This window comes from Coturnix japonica, chromosome 3, assembly GCF_054131305.1.
Source record: "Coturnix japonica strain WE chromosome 3, WE-NBRP24, whole genome shotgun sequence".
NCBI lineage: Eukaryota > Metazoa > Chordata > Aves > Galliformes > Phasianidae > Coturnix > Coturnix japonica.
In genome coordinates this window covers 43051826-43073202 of record NC_140665.1, presented here as the reverse complement: position 1 = coordinate 43073202, position 21377 = coordinate 43051826, and the positions used below count along the sequence as shown (strand labels likewise).

The window sequence follows — 21377 nt, the reverse complement described above, 5'->3', positions numbered from 1 at the left end:
GAATCCGAGAAAATTGAATCATGTGACAAAATCTGAAAAAAATCAGTATAAAAGATAACACTTAAGGTTGTATTTGAACAGGCTACGATGCCAACTACTAAACTCATAACAATGAAAAAAAATCACCAAGGCTACAGCATGCAAAAAAGTATATATTTATTTGTAGTAATTATATCTCACCTTCACTCTACACCTATTTTTCAATAAGAACTGAAAAAGGAAACAAAGCAGCATGAAAAACAAAGTTTTATTTAGAGTTCATTAAGAAAAAATCAAACTCTTTACTGTAATTATCAGAGCAACTCGTAGTAAATGCAATAGTGAAAGCCATAAAGAGTCATTTGATATTGCACACCTTTTCCTGCAGTACAGAATGAGTGCACTGTCATTTTACTGCTGCCAATCAGATCGCTGTGTTACTTCATCTTAGATTTCATAGAAAAGAAGGGTACAACTCTGTATATTGGCTTGAAGTCATTACCCCACAAGATTGCTCCTTACATTAAACTCTATTATTTTTTCCTGATTAAAAATGCTACATTTTACAAAATGACAGTAAATCTGATTCAGAAAACATTGAGTTGACATCAAAATGCTCTGATTAGAAATTGCCTTTTGTAGAATTAATTATTAAAAAAAAAAAAAAAAAAAAAAGATTACCTGTTTCTTCTTGCATGCACAGAAAGTAAACTTAATTCCCTCTTCAAAATTGAATCTGCTTGCTATTCAAGGAAAGTTATAAAACTCAATGCATTTCTCCTGCTCAATTATAGCCAGGCCTGTTCTCTTACACATCCAGCTAAAATGTGGAACTCCAAACAATTAAATTTGAAGGACACACCCTCCATGCTATCTATGCTAACAGCAACTACTCAACTACTTAAGCAATATCAAATGGACAAAAATAGTAACTGATTCTTTAGAACTGGTTATAATAGAAGAGGGAAAGACAGACACACAAGACACAAATCTCAAAAATAGAATTTAATAGTTTAAGTAGAGAATTAATTAGATCTTCATTCATATGAAAATTATTGTCTTAGTTTATATTGTTGTTAGTACAAATTTCAGCATGAAACCAAATATCAGAAAAATTTGGGAAGTATCAATTGATGAAGCATCAAAAAGCATATAATACACTTTGCTAAAAGCATTTTGAATTCTTTTGCAATTTTTCTTGCATTTCACAGTGAGGTTTCTGTGTTTCTCACTGAGTCCACCCCTCGCTAAAGCAGATTCCCCAGAATATGTCACACAGGTAGGCATACAGGTATGTCTTAAATGTCTCCATAGAGGGACACTTCACAACCTCTCTGGGCAACCTGTTGCAGTGCTCTGTCACCCTTACTGTAAAGTTCTTCAGCATGTTAGTATGGAATTTCCTATGTACAAGTTTTATTTAATGATTAAGGTGCATTACATTTTATCTGGTTCATATCTCCATATTTTTCACTATCTTCTGTGAAGAGGAATACTATCTTTTCAGGTATGCTCGAATATTCATAACACAGAACTCCAATAAAGTTCAAAGTAATAAACAAACACAATGAACTAGCACAAAAAAATTTGTACAGAAAGAAATATAAATATGAAGCAAAATAAATACTATATCTATGCATATATAAATAATATATATTTATATATACAGTAATAAAGTGTCTGCTTTAAATACCAAATGAGCCAATATAATAATTGCCAATGACATCTGTTGAACACTATTTTTTAATCAGTGAGTTACATTACATATAAACAAATATATACTAGATTAGCTACTGTCTTCCTTTCATTCAGTGACAAATTAAATCTATGTGCTCGTGAAAAATGTAAAAAAAGTACTTCAAAATTGCTCTTAAATAACTGTCTGTACTTCATTTTATCTTATATTTCCCCATTTTTGTGCAGGTGTATTGGAAACAGTTCAGCTGTCACCTTTAAATAACTACACTTTCTGAATGTGTTCTATTTTATTTTTAAGTTTTTTGTTTGTTTGTTTGTTTAATTTTTCCAGTCTGTTCATACATACAAATGGAAAATAAAATTCAGGTCAACATTTTATCACTCAAGTATTTTCTGTGTTTTTAAGGGGTGATTGCTAATATAGTATGCGGTAAGTGAACAAAATCATGCCAGAAGCAAAAGCAAAGCTTTCCTAAAGCACTCAGTACTTCCATCTATCAGCTGGCTATTGGGTAATGTCACCTCCTGTTCTGCAAACATATTCAATAATGAAACACTCAGATACTGCTGTCATTTCATATTTCACAAAATTTCCCAGAATTAGATGAACAAAAACATTCCGGTTTTGCTTGATCAAGCAATACAGTGTATGATTCCTGTTGGTCAGTAGCCACTTCATTGCTATGCCACTACATATTTCCTACCAGAAGAGCCTAGAGACATGAACACACATTTCAAAAAGATTCACCTTCTGAGTTTCATTCTTTGAAAAATGGTAAAGCTTTTGGAAATGGTGTTTCTAAGACAGTGTTTTAGACACCTGCCAAAAACTAAAAGCAATAATTAAAAACAAAAAAATAAAGCTTTTCCTTTTTAAAGGCATCTTTAACTGACTTTACAGTTTGCTGCAAAGAAGACTAGAGAAAGACTTACAGGAGCATAGAGAAAAACTGCTTTATAATATGTTAGCTATAGCCAAGTTTTTCATAATCCCAGGTAATTACATGATAGAAACATGCATATGGAGAAAGGAGGATGTAATTCATTTTCCCCCATAATTGTATGACATTCTGAAAATCAACAAACTTCAAATGTCAACATCCATTTAGATCAGTGAGAAAGCTGTGATTTCATGAAAATTAGATGTGAGCCCAGAAGGCACGAGAGTCAAACACACTGTAAGAAACAAACAAATAAAACCATGGAAATCTGGAACTTTTTCACTGGCCAGCTTTATCGTTTTAACCTTTGCTAATGGATAGTCAAGGGTAACTCAAACTATGAAACGATCTCAGTAGGACAGATATCCCCCACTCCATTCATTAATAGTTCCTTCATCCTTCCTCTTCCCACTCACAAGCCACTCCAATGATTTTTTTTTAAAAACTTTTTCTCATGAATGGAAGTTGGTGTTCATGAGAAAGTTGATAAATATTGGCTCTTAGAATGAAATATGTTGACAGCTCAGAGCTTTAGTGAGAAAAAGAAAATGAACATTTTAAAACAGCCTTTCATCAGAACTGAAATATTTTCCTCACAAACTTTGGCATCTCCTCCAGTACCTTTGAAGGTGGCTCTATAAGACAATTCATCTTATTAGCTGAGTGGGAATGCCCTTCAAATAGTTTCAGTGCTATTGCTTGTAAATATCAGTCAATTTGAAACATCTGCATTTTCAGTTGGCTTTCTACTGACTACACATCTAAGATGAAAATTTCAAGTACACTTAATTTTTTTATAGACATTAAAGAACATCTTTTAATTCCAAAACTAACCCTTCACCAAGTTGTGATGAAGTGATGACAAATACAGACAGTGATTCAGAAGTAATCAATCAAATGTCTCTCATTACTTTTAGGACATAATGCATATAGATCAGGGCTATTACACCAAAGGAAGTACTTTCCTGTAGCTCATGTCTATGTGAGCCTGTAGATGAAGTTAAATATCAAAGTCACGCTTTCAAGGCAAAATGAATGTATTCACATAAAAAGGAGTTAAAATGAAAACTCGCTTCAAATGAGAGCTGAAATACCTTTTTATACAGAAAAGATGTTACTAATAGAATTTATGAGTTCACAACCAGAGTTAATATTACAGTAGCCCATGAAAATAATGTCTTGAAACAAAATTTTACAATAAAATATATAGCGTTCCAGTGAAGATTATTTAAACTGTATTAGCTTTTATAGATTATTTAGTATTTCCTAAAATACTCACCTGTCACTTTATGCTTTAAATAGTGATAGGTAAATGTATGGTCTGTTGAATGAGACTATCATTACTAGTAAATGCCACCTTTATTATTACAAGGAATCTTTTAAAACTGTTCAAAAATATTTTTGCATTATTTCTGTATTTTATAATTCTTTTTTAAACTACATTGAAAATCTGTTTCCCTTCTGTATTTTCATGCATTTCTTACAAGAACATTGTGCTGCATTACCTTGCTGAATTTTAGTTCAGTACCAATTAAATTATTTAATCATTTAAATTGTTTTTTATCAAAACAAAATTTATTAAGAGACTTCAACATGACTTAAGTTATCAAAACACAAGGTAAATGGAGCCTTTTAGTAACTTGGAATCAATTGGAAATACCTTCATTTATAAATTATTGGTAAGCTCAAGTAATTTCCTCTGTGTTTCTATTTCTTTTCCCTGAAGCTCTGACTAAGCAAAAGAATAGAAAATAAATAGAAAACATAAACAGAAAACAAACTTGCTCACACAGATTAAAATATATATATTTTCCAACACATACAGTCACATTTGTCTATAGATTAGAATTGGAAATGAAACAAGAAGAAATACACTTAAAGACATTAGAAGTCCTTTCCTTCTGAACCTCCCATGTACATAAATTGAAAACAAAGCAACAAAATATGCCATCTGCTCAAATAAATTACAGGTAAGCAAGAGGAATGAATTAAGCTTCACCACAGCTTAATGCAGCTGTGCACGGATACTGAGTCTCAATGGTCCTGTTTTCAGCTGATAAGATCACTGGACTCTTCCTCATCATATGAGCATTGTGTGGCTCTGGAAGAACTGGTTACTGCTGTGCGCCATGGTGGTGGATCTTAGTCTGATTAGGGTTTATTTTTTCTTCTTTTTTTTTTTTTTTCTGAGACTGTTTCCTATGTCTATAAAGTGTTTAACTATAACAAGCAGTTTTGAGTGGCGATGTAATATCATCTAACAACAGCGAACATATATTTCATTTAGTTATGGTTGTAGGTCTGTCTGTCTGTAAACACAGCTCTTCTTGAAACAGATAATACAGCTCTGGTGACTGGACAAGAATTCATCAACAAACCCTGGAGAAAAACTTTTAAATCCTCAGTATTTCCAAACAGAAACTGAAATTAATTTTCACTTGGGGAATGGGCACATTAAGTAGTCCTATTTTCCTTCATTCTAGGAGTTTACGCTAGTAATGCTGAATTTCTATGAAATTCCTTTATTGTTCATTGTTCTTTCCTTCCTCAAACTCTTATACACCTAATGAGGTTTCTCTTCTATTGCAGAACTACTTATTAGCAGTGAAAAAAATTAGATTTAAGGAGATTTTCTTCATAATGACTTGCAAAGGGATAAGCTCAAGAGGGAGAGATGGAAAGAGGGAGGAAGCTCAGGGGGTCAGAAGTTTAACAGAGTATATCAGACAGAGATTCTTCCCCAAGGATATTCCAAACTCTTTTGATTTAAAGAACAGTTCATTCTGAGGGTAATCAGAGTAGTGTTTTCTTTCCTATTTTTTTTCCCCTTTTTTAAATCTAATTCAGAATAAAATTTGTAGAAATTGAAAATCTGTATGTTGTGAAATACAAAGCAATACAAATCTTGGCACCATTGCTTGCAGCCAAATAAGTCAAAATTGTCCCTTAATACTGTCAGTTAAGGGTAACAAACTACCTTTGAGCAGTTAAAAGTCTCTGTGGCAATTTAAGTAAAAAGCAGCAACAGGGAGCTTGTTTTTCACTTACAAAATGAGAAATCAACATAATTCATGTACTTTATCCAGACTCATTTCATGAAAGTAACATAACAAAACCAAATCTGCACCATTATTGGCTTACAGTTTTAAGTGCTATGGGAGAATGTAAATCCCAACAAAGCCATGCAACTCCACTGGCCTATTAGAAAACATAAAGAATAGCAGCCCACTTGTCAGACAAACAGCTGGGTCTCAAACATTCAAAGCAATTAACTTTCCTCTCAGATTTTAGGCTAATGTCTGACCAAGAGTCAGCAATCTAAGCAGGTTTGTTCCAGTGCTTCTGTAATAAGCACATGTCGATAAGTTACCAGTTACATGCTATCAAGTCAGCTTTGGCAAAGGGAGGACCAGCAGGCAAAGAAATTTCAGACTTCAAAGTAAGCTCTAACATATCTGATCATATAATAAAACATGCTCAGTCTTCGTACCTTATCTTGGAAGCTCACATTGGTTAGACGGTGACCTTTACAGGATTACCTCAACAATGAGGGAAATCAGACCCTCTCTGAAGTGTTCTCAAATTTGTAATAGAAGATGGCTGTACGAGTGACGTTTATGTTGGAAAAAGAAGTGGGAGAAGGAAAAGGCTTAAATGTCTCCCTGCATAATCTGAAGCTCTGATTTAAAGCCATTTGACTTTAAAAGTCCAGAACTATGATAGCTGACAGACAATTTGCAGGATGCAGCATAACACTCTCCCTCTATCAACCAGAGCTGGAGAGAATGCAGCTTTCAGCCTCTATTTCATTTTTTTTTTTTTTTCCAATTAATTTGATCGTATTACCAATACTAACAGGCAGATTCTTCGAAATACCTTCTTTATTCCCCTCCTCAGTATATCCTGTTATGACTGGATAAATAAATAAATAAATAAAATGGCAAAGATTTTAAAGATACATTTAAAAGCAGTAACTGCTGTTATCTTCCATTTATCAAGCACAGGTGGGGGAGTACTGTGTAGATCTGTCAGCCAGTTTCTCTGCATCTTTACAAAACTGAAATATTGCTTTATGCTGCAAATGTCTACTATCAACCATTTATATGTGACTGTTCTTACTGAATCCTGAACAGCTGTGGAAATTTTCAACTGTTCAACAGAGTTAAGAGAAAAGCAAACAAACAAGCAAACAAACAAACCCTCTATTTAAGGGCAATAAAGACGCATTATCCCCCTCCCAAAGTCAAATTCTGTTGACAACTTCCAAAGCCCAGTTTCTCCTCTTATTTCTAACAAAATGCTTTTTGCTGTTTCATCACCATATCCTGGAACACTATATTTGAGATTGCCACACAGACCATACACAGACTAGCTACCTGTAATGCACTAAAATCAAAATCATTCATTCCCTTGAAAAAAATAAAGTAGTATGAATAATGCGTAACCATACAGTTTCTTCTTCTTCTAACATCTTTTAATTAAAGCAAGCAGCTAGACCAGTTGCTTCCAGTCCCCCCTGCATACCGAGCACAGAACTAAAAATAAACATTAAAACATGCATCAATTACATCCTGAAGAACAAAATTAGACTTGCATTTGGATGAAATGTTATTTGAAAGCTGTCTCACATTTTCTACCACTAATGCAGAAATATCATTAATCACAGGTCTTATTATGTTACAGAAGATAAGAGTTACTAGTTTTCAAACATTTAGCTATACAGAACACATAAGCTGTAGTTTCATTAGCATTTTGGTTCAGAGTTCTAATGCAGTTTGAAAGGAATCACCCCACTGCTTTTTCCTATAGCATACTGGTCAAGTTTCCAGGGCTTTTTTGCTGCATGCTAGCTGGATTCGTTGTGAAAAAAAGATGTAAGCTGGGTATTCAAAATGCACTTCAATCCCCACAGGCCCCACTGGTGGTCTCTCAGAAGGCTCTGCAGTATATAAACATGGAATAGCCAGCTTATGTACTTGGACCAGCCAAACTCCAGCCCTACGTAAAATTCCTGACCTGGATGTACTACAGATAGTGGTGCATCAAAATACTTGACCTATCAATCCCTTCCTATACTACTCCATTACTTTTAAAACAGACAACAGACAGAGAAGGCTCAGGAAAACACGTATTCCCAAACCTGGGCTGAAATCACACCTAACACAAAAAACTCCTTACTAAGGATGTACTGAACACTGTTAGTGAAGCAATGATAGCACTTGAGCAATACAAAACTCTCCATTCCCCTTCTTGGAATTATTTTGCTTATATTTAGCACAAAAATCCCTATATGGTATTTTGCATTTTCAGCTATTTTAAATTTAGGTAGCATTTCAGAATATATAGCAGATGTCTATAAAATACTCTTGTATTACTTCTACTAGCATCAAGGGTGACATTTATTTACTGCATTTCATCTCCGTTCAAAATAACTAGACGTATCAGGCTTATTTATTTTTGACCGACGAGATATAAATAAAGCTCCTGGGATGTCATGGCACTTCAGGGCCAATTTGCAGTTAGGATCAGAAAATATTGCAACTCATCTATAACAATAAGAGCTTGAAGATGTGGAGACAGCGCAGTCACATGTGGGGAAGTAGAGCAAAAGCATCCCAGCCTCTTCAATCATTACAGCTGGTACAGTGAATTTTATATCCCTTCCTGCTAACTAAGCTCTTCCTGGGACAAAGCTGGAAAATCCCCCCGTAGTGCAAAGGGCCCCAAGAAGGCAAACGCCTGCAGCCCAATCCTTGGTGCATGCCTAAGGGTTGTGGTCCTGTCTATACCCAGCTACATGTCCTTGGGGCCCTATTTGCTTTCCCACTTTTATCCTGACCTGCCCTGCCACAAGGACAGGCCAAGCACAGATGGCCCTGGCTCTCGCCATGCCTGGCACATGGTACACCTTGCAGCACGGGGATGTAATTCAACGGGATGTTAGCTGCCATGCATCAACTACCTAATAAAAACGTGGTACAGAAGATATTGAGATACAGCCTTAGAGAGTGAACTGATCAAGCCTCACATAATAAAGGCTAAACTTTTCCTCTCAAATGCACAAAACTCATCCTGTGAAGTTCCAGGCCAAAGCCTCCACAGATTAAAAATACTGAAATGTATAAACTGGTTAAGATTTGCAGTGTTTTTAATGAACCAATAAGGCAGAGAGTGGTTCAAGCAGAATGCGGGTACATGGTATGGGTAGCAGGCACAGAGCACCTGTGTTTATGACAGCACATTTCCAGCCTGGGTAAGACTGAGACATGCCTGACTTCTGATGCCTCTGGTCTCATAACTGGAGCCAGGTCAAGTGGCACCAAGATAACAACACACAGTTGGTCAGTTTAGCCTTCACCTCTGCAGGTGGGAAGAGGCAGGTAGATCTATGATTGTTAGCAATTATCCATACCAACATAAGTAACCGTATGAATAACTAGCCATACGAAAAATCTGCTTCTGCTGGAAAAAAAAAGGATGATAGGATAATTGTATAAAGGAGCATTTAAAACAAAGTCTCCCCCTGCCCTCCCTGGGAGATGTGACCCTCAGGTAGCAAACTGAAGCAGGCAGCAACCCCAGTCCTCTCCACATTTAATGACTGAGCTTATTTTCCTCTCATATTAAAACCTTGTTGTTTTGTTTTGTTTTGTTTTTTAAATGATTTTAATTGACTCAAAGTAACTGTCCGGAGAATTTGTTCACTCCAATTCCTTTACTGCCCCTAATCTTTACCCTGTAAACTGTTGAGGATTCACTGCATTTTAGTTCCTTGCATCTCATTTTCATTACCTTTTTTCTCCTAGCACTGTTTCTTAGCTAGGTGTACTTTATGTAACACAGAGGGCAAAAGCCATCCCTTCCTTTGCTCAGTTGCTGACACAATGCCATCTCATTATCTTCTTGTACAATTACACATACTGTTTCAGTGCCCACTATGCTCTTTATTGCATTCATGAAGGTTCTGTATTCCACATCTAAACCCTTCTTAAAGTCTTCTGCCAAGTGAGAAACCCCGTGAACTATTTTTGTTTGAAGGTGCTTAGTTCTTGGTTCTGTTTCTCTTGCTATTTGACAGTACTCAGTCTTTACCTACTTCAGTACCTTCCAATTTACAGTTAGAAAATTGTAATGCATGTTTGCACACCTTTGATTTTAATTATACCTACACTTCAGGTAACAACCACAGCAGAAATTAATAGATACATAATTTAATGCAGCCTGTTTGCTCATGCAAGGTTTTTCAGCAGCCCATAGAACTGACACTGCAGCCATCACCTATTCTAACTAGATGTAAGGTACCTCTTCAGACACTAGCAGCAGAACAACCTAAACAGTGAACATAGCCATTATTTCTTTATTCTCAGGCTTCAAAACACCTACCATAATAAAGCAGTTAGCTTACGTATTGCAGTCCCAACTCAATATACCATCCAAACAGCGTGCCAGTAGAAGAAGCTGACATATCTAATTTGAAATGCCAGATCAATTAAATGTTTCATAAAGGGAGAAATAAATCTATAAAGTTTGGAGGTATTTTTGGAATATATTTTCAGTTCAGCAGTTGTAATCTTATTGTTGACTAAATTATCAACTAGGTGATTAAAAACCGCAGGGCTAAAAATGACAATGAATCAAAGATGAGCAAAATAAATACATAAAACTAAAAGCCAACTATGCTAGATTAAATGATGATTTCAGATATTAATTCAAGTGACACAGAATGCACATTCAGTGATTATGATTGAATGTCTTATCAACTGAAATCCATATTTACAATTATAGATAAAACGGAAACACTCTGATGGCAAAATTTTATACAAAAGAAGGTAAATAAACAGATCACGAATTAGAAATACACTGGAAAGACGGTGCCAACAGAGTTACTCACTTACTAATCAATAGAAAGTAAAGTAAAAAATAACACGTGATGCTGGAAAACATTATGAAATGGGAAAAAAAAAATGTTAACACAAGCAAAAAAAAAAAAAAAAGATATAAAGTCTGGCAAAAATCTATAAACCCAACCCAGTACACTGATTAAACTCTAATTTTGTCAATATTTGCTCACAAGAGTCTTCTGATGCATTGCCCTTTAGAAAGTATAAACTATAAGTAACTACAATGAAGTAACTCTCAAGACATTCACACAATGATTTAATCACAAAGTAGAATTCTGAAAGTGGGATTTTTGCCATTTCTATTTACATGTTAAAGAGTTTAAGTTTATACATTTTATTCAGTAAATGACAAACTAGAAAAATCCTTTATTATCTAATGTGAAATTTCATGAAAGCATTTGAGTTCAGTCTAACAACACTTCAAAGAGAGATTTAGTTAAATCCGATAAGTAGGATTACATACAGATGTCAGTCAATAGATGCTCCATAGCTATTTGCATTCAAAAAAAAAAAAAAAAAAAAAGAAATGTCATTCTTAATAATTACTTTCTAAATGTCCTTTTTATCTAAAACTCATATAAAACTGTTGAAAAAACCCATTATACTAAGCCTGTGCTCTGCAGCTTTAGAGTAACATTAAGGTTTCACCTTCGCAGTGCATTCATGTTTGTTAATGAAATCTAATTTATTATTTTTACCTTGAAATTATGGTATCTTATTAAAAAACAGACAGAAAAGACCTAGAGAGAAAACATACCCAGGGAAGAACAACAAACAAACAAACCCAACATTATGGCTTATTTGTCATAAAAAATAGTATATTTTTAGAAAATATGAACAAAATTTTCATTAAAAAAAAAATTAAGAAATCTGTAGAGAATTTACAGCTAATGACATTTTATATTATTTTCTTTAAACAGGTATCTCTACTGGAGTAGACTACTTCTAGCTGATTAAGTTATGCAGTCCAACAAGCCTAGTTTTGTCAGGAGCCTACACTGAATTAGAATGCTATACAAGTTACAAAGCAAGCAAAAGGAAACTGCTCACTCCTGCCTCCTGTTTGCATAATGCTGCCACTGCTGCCTTTGAGCAAACCAATTAAACTGAGTGATCAGTAAATCCTTCTAGTGCAAGTATTTCTCTCAGCCAGTCAAAGGATCACACTAGTAGGCTTCTGGCCAATGTTTTGTATTGCTGACACAGCCAGCTTTCAATGGCTCTGTTCATCAGTGACAAACACCAGAAGCAGCAAACTCTTGGGACCTGGCTGTAAAGGTACCACTGCGTAGCAGGAACACGCCTTCAAGGTTCAATAGGAAAGCCAGCACAGTAGCAGATTTGCAGCTTTGCCCTTTTGTTTTTCTCCAGGACATAATTCAGCTAAATACATTCACTTACAAAATTCAGCCAAGGAGCTACTGAGGGGTGTGTATACTCTTTCATAGCTATCAATGTGCATCATGAATTGAAAGTTTTTGTGAAAGAATCCTAAGCCACAAATAGTATCATGCATGTTTATTGTAAAACCATGATTCTATGGGATATTTAGTTGTATTTTTGAAAAGAAGGGGAGAGAATACTCAAGGATTAAGTGTTCTTTGAAGAGGTTAACTCTAGTCTGACCAAATCTACCTGAGAAGAAGCCCTAGAGGACAGATACTAAAAGAGCTGACAGTACACAGATCCAAAGGTATCTCCAAAATGACCACAGTACCTGTGCACCCTTCAGCACTGCAGCCACAGGCAACTTGCCTTTACCCTCCAACAGAGTGGCTGAACAAACAGACATGTTTATAACCATGCAAACAGTCTAACAGACCTTCTACTGACGGGATGTCAGTAGAACTAGAGTATGAGGAGGGAGACAGAGCTTCTTCATTTACTCAAGTACCTTTTAAGGAATGGGCCTACATTACCAGGTTACTCTAGAGAAATTACCTCCACAAAAATCAATCTTGATTAGCTTGAGTACAGAAATAGCTCAATTCATATGGTTCCTCCTAAATGTCCAAATTTTACATCAAAAGTTTGTTGCTTGGACCTCCAGTGGATGGAATATAGACAAATTTGGTTTTGTCAGCAATTTCAGGTACAAGTTCAAGCAAATACCTTTAAGTGTCTTATGCTGTTTAAAAATTTCCAGATCATATGGCAACTGAACGCTTTGAATAGAGTATCAGTGAAAGAATGATTAACTCTTCAGCCACAAGACCTCTGTCTCCATCAGGACTTTATCAGCGCTGCTGAATCACCCATCCTCTTATACTCTTATTCACATCTTAATTCACAGATAGCCCAGCAACTTTCTAAATGCAGAGTAAGCCTCCCTGCATGTGTATTGGACAATTATTCTGCACCCTATTTATGTCTCAAAAGAACACAAAATAGAAAAGAAAAAAGAAAAAAAAAATCAAAAGAAAATGCTGGGCTGAGTGAATGCAGTATGCAGATATGTAAAGGAAAATGACAAGAGAAATAGTTAATCCAAAACATTTTTGAACCACAGCCAATCATTAGACATCCACATCACTTCAAGATGTTTTCCTGGCCCACATAAATTATACATCTTTCCCTTTCCTTCTAAGAATGAAATAAATAGTTCCATTTTCTATGTGAATGTAAATGTGCCAACAGTTGGCACTGGTACAGATCTCAAACTTTTCCTCAGAAAGAAAAAGACAAAACCTGATGGCTTCAACTCCCTTTGTTATTTTCAGAAAAAAAAAAAAAAAAGAAAAAAAAAAATCGTAACCAGAAATAACCTCTTATCATGCAACAGTAGCACACATATTTCTTATTCAGCAGATGGATCTTTCTGTCCTTTCCTACTTTCTCTTACCCATCAGCCAGCAACTAACCCTTCTTCACACAGTGAAGGTGATAAAAGGAGAAAGTATCATAAAATTCATAGGATGCAAGAAGTGAACGAGTTTTTCAAATTATGAGCCAAGATTTAATTGAAACGTGAAATTTCATGTGAACTTTGGGAAGGGCTGATATATGCATTCACACCCCAGCGTCACTATTCTTAATATTCCTCTTTTTCACTTCAGTTGGGTAAAGAGAGTTTCTACATTTTCTGTCTTAAGCCACCTTTTAGCTCCCACTATACTGATTTCTCTGTTGTGGATATTGTGTTCTTTTTTTTCTCTTTTCCTCTTTAGTTGGAGAAGTGCCGCTCTGCATTAAAAATATTCCTACCACGTATTTTCTAAGAGGAAATACAACCTAATTAGGGCTGCCAGTCAGATGATCCCATTTTCACTTGATTATAACTCAGCACTTAACTCAGGCAGCCCAGACTTCCAACACAGCCAAAATCCATACCTCTGGACACAGGACTGGAGTCTGATTAGTCAATGAGAAATCTGTAACAATACATTCTCACGCCCTTTGGGATTAGCAGCAAACTAATATACAGAGAGAAAAGTAGCTTGGAGGATAGCTGGCCAGTTAAAGAATCAGTGTTTCCAACATAACTAAAGATGCTGCAAGAATAACAGCTTAAAGTAGTATCCTCTATCACAGCTTTCCTTCTTTTGTCTCTTCAAAGAAATTAAGATTTCTTTGCAATAGCCTATTTTGTAAGCACACGGTGGTTACAAAGTCAAGCACTTGCAAGTTGGGAAATGCCAGACTTACCCAGCCTGTGTAAATTTAATTCTCATTCACTACATTCATATTTCTGCACTGTGATTTAAAATTTAATTACCCCATTGGACACTATTTTTTCTAGCACATCACACAGTCCACCAGATGAATACAGGAGGAAGCTGAATCAATGCACTGACAGCTATAAAAATGCCATTTTTGATTTGAAAGTGCTTGACTTTGCAGCCAAAGTTACATTCTTTTGGCACAAATCTGAATAAAATTTGAATTATATAAACACATAGATTTGAGGGAATCATGGAGCACAAGGGAGATGAATTATTTATACGCAGCTGACATCAATGCAATTAATAAGAAGTGTTCAACAAGGTTGACTGTATTTTGCAAACACAAAGTCATCACCATAATTAAGATATTTGAAAGCATTTCACAAACCCATAACATTATTAGTTGTGACCTTAGCCCTTATAAGATAGTCTGAAGAAACTGCATTATTACAAAGATAATTAAGACCAAAAAAGAAAACTGGAGAAGCACAAAAATACATTTATTGTTTATTCTTCAAAGTTAACATATTCTTAAAGGAAAAAAATAACCATCCTTCTGTAACAGGAGGTGGATGCCTTTTTAAGATGCCAGGGGGTAACACTGCTAGGAAAATATTTAACTGAAGTGGAACCAGAAACTGGCATCAGGAAGGCAGTAATGTCAAAAGCTCCAACCCTGCAGCACATTCGGTCATCCAGAAAACTGAGGCTATATTTGGTTTACATTTGCATGTTTTTATTAGGAAAAAATATATAATCAGCTATAGCTAAAACTGTTATTTCAAGTTAAATGCGTTCTTAAAATGGAATTTGCTTGTTTATGAACTAAAGTGAGCCTAATGTTTATTCCACTGTACAGATTTCTTCTAAATATGAAGCTATAAAACTGATGCCACACCAAAGGCTTAGATCTTTTAGTTTCATCACTTATTGCTATGATGTGTTATGCTGTGACAGTTGTAAAAAAAAATACTGTAGAAGTGTAAATAAAAAAGTTATAAGTTGGAAACAAATTCCCACTATTATTGTGTTAGGTTTTTGTTTTGTTTTGCTTTTTAAATATACCATGTTGGATTCCACTCCAAATATTTCCCTTCAGATACAGAATGGATTTCAGCAACCATGATATTTTTTGCTATTGCTTCTCAGGATACTTTTCTGAGGTTCTATTACATACAAAAATGAAACAGATTAAGTATTAATCAAGTAGGTAACCAAACATATGAAATAAGTTTTTAACATCCTACAGAAAGCAGTAATTTATAAATAAGCAGATGGGTTTGGGTTGTTTTTGGTTTTCTTTTCAATGGAAATAAATAAATAATACAAAAAGCCTTACATCACACTAATAATTCCATTCTTCTCCTGTTTTTACTTTTATTTATTTTAATAAATTGCCCCATCTTCCAAGTCTCATAGCAGCACCAAGCACTGATTTGGCCTTCGTTGATTACTTCCACACACTGCTTCTTCACCATCTCACAGGTTTGCCATGTCAGCACCAAACCCAAAACAGAATAATTATCCTTAGCAAAGTCTCCTGATTCTTGTTCCACACTGCACGTTCAGCCCCTCTTCCAACTATCAGTCAGAATACATACACAGACCTTATTCTTCTTTAGTTTCCAAAAATGCAAACAGCAATTTCATCCTCTGCTTTTAAAAAAACAAAAACACTTTGGGGAATCAAATTTAAAGCAGGACTTTAAAGTGATGCTGTCCTTAGTGCAAATGCCAAGTACATTTTAGCAGATGCTTCAGCTGATGATGGCTATACATTAACATCTGAAAAAACGGGTAGAGTGCTCACCATTTGGTTTAATGGATCTGCTTCAGTGAGGCAGAGGCGGCCCAAGCTCCATCTCTACCTAACAGGGCAGGCCTTCTGAGCGGGATCTGTCTCCTGCTAAATGACAGTTTTACCAGCCCTTAAAAATGTAAAATACTGGTGAAGTTAAGAACAAAGTGCAACTGCTAATGCAGGCAAAGACCGAAAAGAGCATGGAAATAACAGACTCCTCAGCTTCTTCCACAGATGTAGACCACAAACTACTTTCCTGCCCTTCAATCCAAATACAAATTGCTGCGTTGGTGTCACGGAGTTCACTCTAGAGCTCACTGCGTGACAGCAGGAACAAACCCGGGAGTGAAGAAACAAAGTACCTCCCCTCTCTAACAGGCACAGCCACACAGCCACGTGTGCTCCGGAAGAGGGGAAGGGAGATTGCGAAGGAATCTAGGAGGGGAAAAAAAAAAAAAAAAAAAAAAAAAAAAGGCAGTTTAATGAACCCAGTAACACTAAACAACAACCAGAGAGTTTCAACAAGGAGAAAAACAAGTCCAAATCTCACCTGCGGGCTGTGGGAGGAAGGAAGGTTCCAACCACGCCATCCCCACGCAGGGAACCGGGCAAAACCTGGACCCTTCCCGACCTCCCCTCAGTATTTGTATTATTGCCAGTAACAAACAAGACCTTGCATAATATGCTCTTTAAAAATTGCATGGCTGTCCAGAACGTGGCTTGACTTTCACACCGCTGTCACCACTGCTGAAAAACACCACCCACCACCTGACTGTGTTCACTTGCCATTCATCCTGTCAGACTGCCCCACTGCTGCTATCTGTCAAATGGCAACAAAATATAAAGGAATATTGTTGGTAATGTTCAGCCTTTACTGCCATACTATCAATATCCACCTCCGATATTGCGGGCCAACATAATCACATAGGAAACATTACTATCAACCATAATGTAATATTTAATAACAATAACAAGGATAAGAACAAGTTGTGTCTTAAATGTAATTCTAAAAAAAGCGCATATGAATTGAAAAGCAACTCCTAAACATTCTTCCTAAGACTAGATTATAACTCATTTTTCTCTTAGTCATTATTTGATTTATAGGAACTTACTAATTTCAGATGGAACTCTTCTTAAAGCAGCCTGAAATATAAATCAAAACAACTTCAGATGACCACAAAGAATCCACAAAGATCTCCCTTAGCCTTACAGGTTACATGAGTCAAACACCCCTTTAGAAACTCCAAGGTAGGTCAAACACATCCTGGGCTGCATCAAAAGAAATGAGGCCATTAGAGCAAGAGATGTGATTGTCCTCTTTTACTCTGTCTGCAATACTGTATCCAGGACCTGGACACAGCACAAGAAAGATATGGAACCTCATGAGTCCAGAGGGGACCACAAAGATGACCGGAAGGCTAGAGCACTGCTCCTTTGAAAATGGACTGAAGAATCTGGGCTCAGTAAGAACGGAGAAGAAAGACTTCAAATACTATAAAGGGGCATAAGGGCAAGCTTAAGAAGGACTCCTTAACTTAACTCCTCCTGTATAGGGCAAGGTGTAAATGCTTTAAACTAAAGATGATAAACCTAGATAAGAAAAAAAAAATTATATGAGGATGATGGGGCACTGGAACAGAAACATCCAAATTACTGTTATTCAGTAACACCATTTCAAAGCAGACAACCGTATGCTGAAATGTTTCTGTTCTGCTAAGTATCTTAAGTTTTCTAGCTCACAGGACTGCTGAAATTTACTCTAATAAATGTATTTATAAATCAATAATCCAATAAAACCAACAAAGTTTACAATTTTCTCTACAAAGATGTTTCTAAACAAATCTATCCAAAGTGAAATAAAGGATTTAATGTATAGAATTCAGTTACGAAAGAGCAAGAAAGCACAGCTGAATTTTATTCTCACAAGGTGTATGTGTTATGCAACTATAAACAGAAGAAACGAACTAATTTTATTTTCGCAACTGAAAACAGCTTCTCGACTGAGCAGTTTTCATTGAGCCAGGATGTCTGACAAAATACATTATAACTGAAAATAAGATTACTGCATAATCGAGCTGTGGTTTTTTCTGAACAACTACACTTAGTGGCTCTCAGTTTACAGCTGTGCAAATACACACTTAAGAAAAAAATCCCACTTTTTAATTATTTTTAAATTCCATTTTAAGCAGTCTAAATACCAAATCATTTTATATGTATTGTTTTTTGTTTTTTAATTTCTTCAGAAACTGCTCAAATTCCACTGTGACTTTTTTCTAGTTGTAAAGTCCTTTGGGTCCATTTACTCTTCCCTTGGAAATCACAGTTGATTTACTTTAAATGCTGAAACTACTTAGGCTGTAATAATTTAAACAACAGTCAGAATTAGAAAAAATTTGACACCATTCATTTGAATGGAAAATTGCTCCTTGAGAGTAACAGAGCACATAACTTCCAAGTATTACCCTCCTAAAGAAATCCACCAAAATCAAAGAAAGGTAAAAACTACTTTAATGTGACTTTCTAACAAGAAAAGATGTAGGTTAGGTTTAAGGTGCGGCATTTCAGGCTTTGAACCTATCCCTGAACTCAGAAAAAGAATAAAGAAAAGTTGTCATTTTTCACTTGTGTTGTGCTGTGTGCATTTGTATTTAATTTGGAGCGTGTGCTTATTTACTCTATAGAACTTCTCCTTTAACAACAGGTTCTAGACTTGCCCTTCTGTGTACAATTTCCACCAAAAATGCTACTGATGAGAGAATTTCAAGGTAGTATGTCTGAAATGTCACAGCAGGTGATGGGTACAGCTAATATGCATAGGAAAGAATGGCTGCAGAAGTTATAAAGAGAGACCGTATTAATAAAGGAGGACTGCAGCCCCAGGGAACTTGCCACCACTCTGCAGTGTTTAGCCGTACAAAACACTTTCACATAGAGGGTGTAGATTAAGAAGGAATATTCCATGCAATTTTTATACTAATCTACATCCCAAGTAAACTTTCATCCAGTAAGATGATGACTATTGAACAGCATGTAAGAATTAGTTAATGCAGCTTCCTGAGAGGATACAGAATCAGTGGGGAATGTGGAAATCTCTGTGATTCTTCTCACTAGTTTTCAGGGAACAAGACAAGAATGAGAATCAAATTCATGTCTCCTTTGTAATAATAAAGAGCTGTAATCACAGGCCTATCAAAATACAGTAACATTTTTTAATACTACAAGAGAAAATTGGAATTTATGCTGTGTGCTAGAGCAGCTTAGAAGCATATTAAAACTGGTACCATTATCTTAATGAAAGAACCAGAAAAAGTGAACTATTGGGAACTTAAGCTCTCAGTGAAGCAAAAGAAAATACCACCCCCATTATTCATAAAACCATTCAACAATATCCTAAAACAGGGAAATAATACTTTCAAAAGAAGTGATGTAAAATAACAGCATTTTAGCGTTGAGGAGTGTGGGGAAGATGTAACTGTGAGCAAGTCACCAAAGAGCTTATCAGTCTCTTTGGTAGACCTTATCACTGTGAAACCCTGGAAGACCAGAGTGCGAGACAAAGAGCAAGCATTGTCTGTTTGCTTCTAAGGGTGGACAGGAGGTTCAATTGATATGCATTGTTAATCCTATTATTCTTAAGAAACCTTTCATCCTTTATCACTGTTGTTTGGGAGAAGCTGGGACCAATTAACTGATTGGAGAAACTGTTAGAGGAACAGGAATGTCTTATTTGTAAGTGAATGGTAACACAATAAACACACTATTCTGATGCTACAAGAAACTAAGAGAGCTCTCTAACTCGACTGAGCCCCGACAGAGGAGAAATTTCATTTAGCAGAGATAATACTGTCGAACAGGCGGCTTAGGAAGTGGCTATATATGATCCTAGAATAGTTACTCACCAAAAAAAAAAAAAAACCAAAACAAAACAAAAACAAACGCCATGGATTGGTTTATAAATGTTTTGCAAGCAATGGATTTTTCTTTTCAAGTTTAAATTCACGTGAGATAAAAGGGGAAGAAGAAACAGAAGCCTATATTAATAATGCCTGCACTCAGACCCCAGTGGGACCTTCTCCAACTGAGATGTTTGATCATGTGCAAGTTAACTTTCTGTGTCTCAAAGAAAGAAGAGGCAGACTAGATAGAACTCACTGTACTGCAAAAGAGACAGAGAACAAAGAAGGACAGCTGTGGCAATTTTCCAGTGGTTGTTTCTTCATCTCCTGTTTCTAAAACTGTAATTTAATTGATTGGCAGCCTTTCTATAGATCATAGATGTAGCAATACTTTGAGTAGGGGCACGTTTGTCTTTATTCTCTCATCTAACAGAATGCTCAAGCTGGTTGTTGTAGAGGTCCTCTTAGCTCTTTATCTGCGGAGGTGGTCCTGACTGATCTGGAAAAAGTAGCGTGTGGCTCTGTTCTCAACATGTGAATATGCCAAGAGACATATAATACAAATCAGAGTTGCACTGTAAAAAGGGAATGCTAGTCCTTGAAATCAGCAAGATACACAAGTGTGTGATAACCAACAAGTTACTGTCTGCTAACTGCAGAATTTGGATGTAATGCCACAGTATTGAATGGAAAGGAAAAGTCTTTAAGAGAATAAGCAGATACACTAACAAAAAATGTTTTCCATCAAATATACTTGGATATTTTAAATGCTTTGTGTAATAGTATTTTTGCATGCATTAGTATTTGTTATACTAAGGAAGACTACAGAATTTCTATTCCCTGACATTTGCAAATAACTAAGAAGTAATTGATACTAATTGGTGTTAATGCCTACCTATTAGAAATGATTGAATAAGTAAAAGCATTATGCCACACAGACAATAACCCACATCAGTAGAGAAAGACTTTTAGTATGTAACAAAAAATGCATTTTTTTTCTGTATACTTTCCAATCATCGTCTAATGAGAGCTTACACTGACTTAAGTAGTAAGTAATTTCAAATTACTTAAGAAAAACACGCTTTTGACAAACTGGCAAAATATTTACCAAAAATCCACATATTGTAGGTTCAAGGAAAACAGCGAGAGTCTAAGAAAACAACTAAGTCTTTTAGGATTGGCCCAGCTAAGGGGAAAAAAGGGAACATGAGACAACATCAATATCATTGGGGGCATGCCCAAGGAACGTACATCTTGAGATCAGAAGGGCAATTTTTAACAGCTAGGTTTCCTAAACTGGACCAAAGAGCCCATCAGATAGCCCTAGTAAAATCATCTTCATTGTTTTTTAGCCCTTACATTCAGTTATTTACTTAAAAGAACATGAGTACTTATTAGCTTTCTAGAAAAATCCTAACTCACACTTTGCCTTGCACAGCCTGTGTGCCCGTGCTTGCTTTGAAATAATCTACAGTGTTTGGTGCAAGAAAAAAATCTGT

At 35.7% G+C, this 21377-nt stretch overlaps 1 protein-coding gene across 3 annotated transcripts in view; it reads right to left on the bottom strand.

Moving 5' to 3' along the window:
* PRKN (parkin RBR E3 ubiquitin protein ligase) overlaps positions 1-21377 on the bottom strand; it is a 597077-nt gene that overhangs the window by 455733 nt on the left and 119967 nt on the right. The window contains exon 1 of one of the 3 annotated variants that reach the window (XM_085541383.1): positions 15992-16072. The exons of the other annotated variants lie outside the window; for them this stretch is intronic. Within the exon in view, the coding sequence (XP_085397509.1) occupies positions 15992-15994 (3 nt within the window). The 5' untranslated portion in view covers positions 15995-16072. Of the gene's footprint in view, positions 1-15991; positions 16073-21377 lie in introns of those variants that run through there. 3 annotated transcript variants of the gene reach the window in all.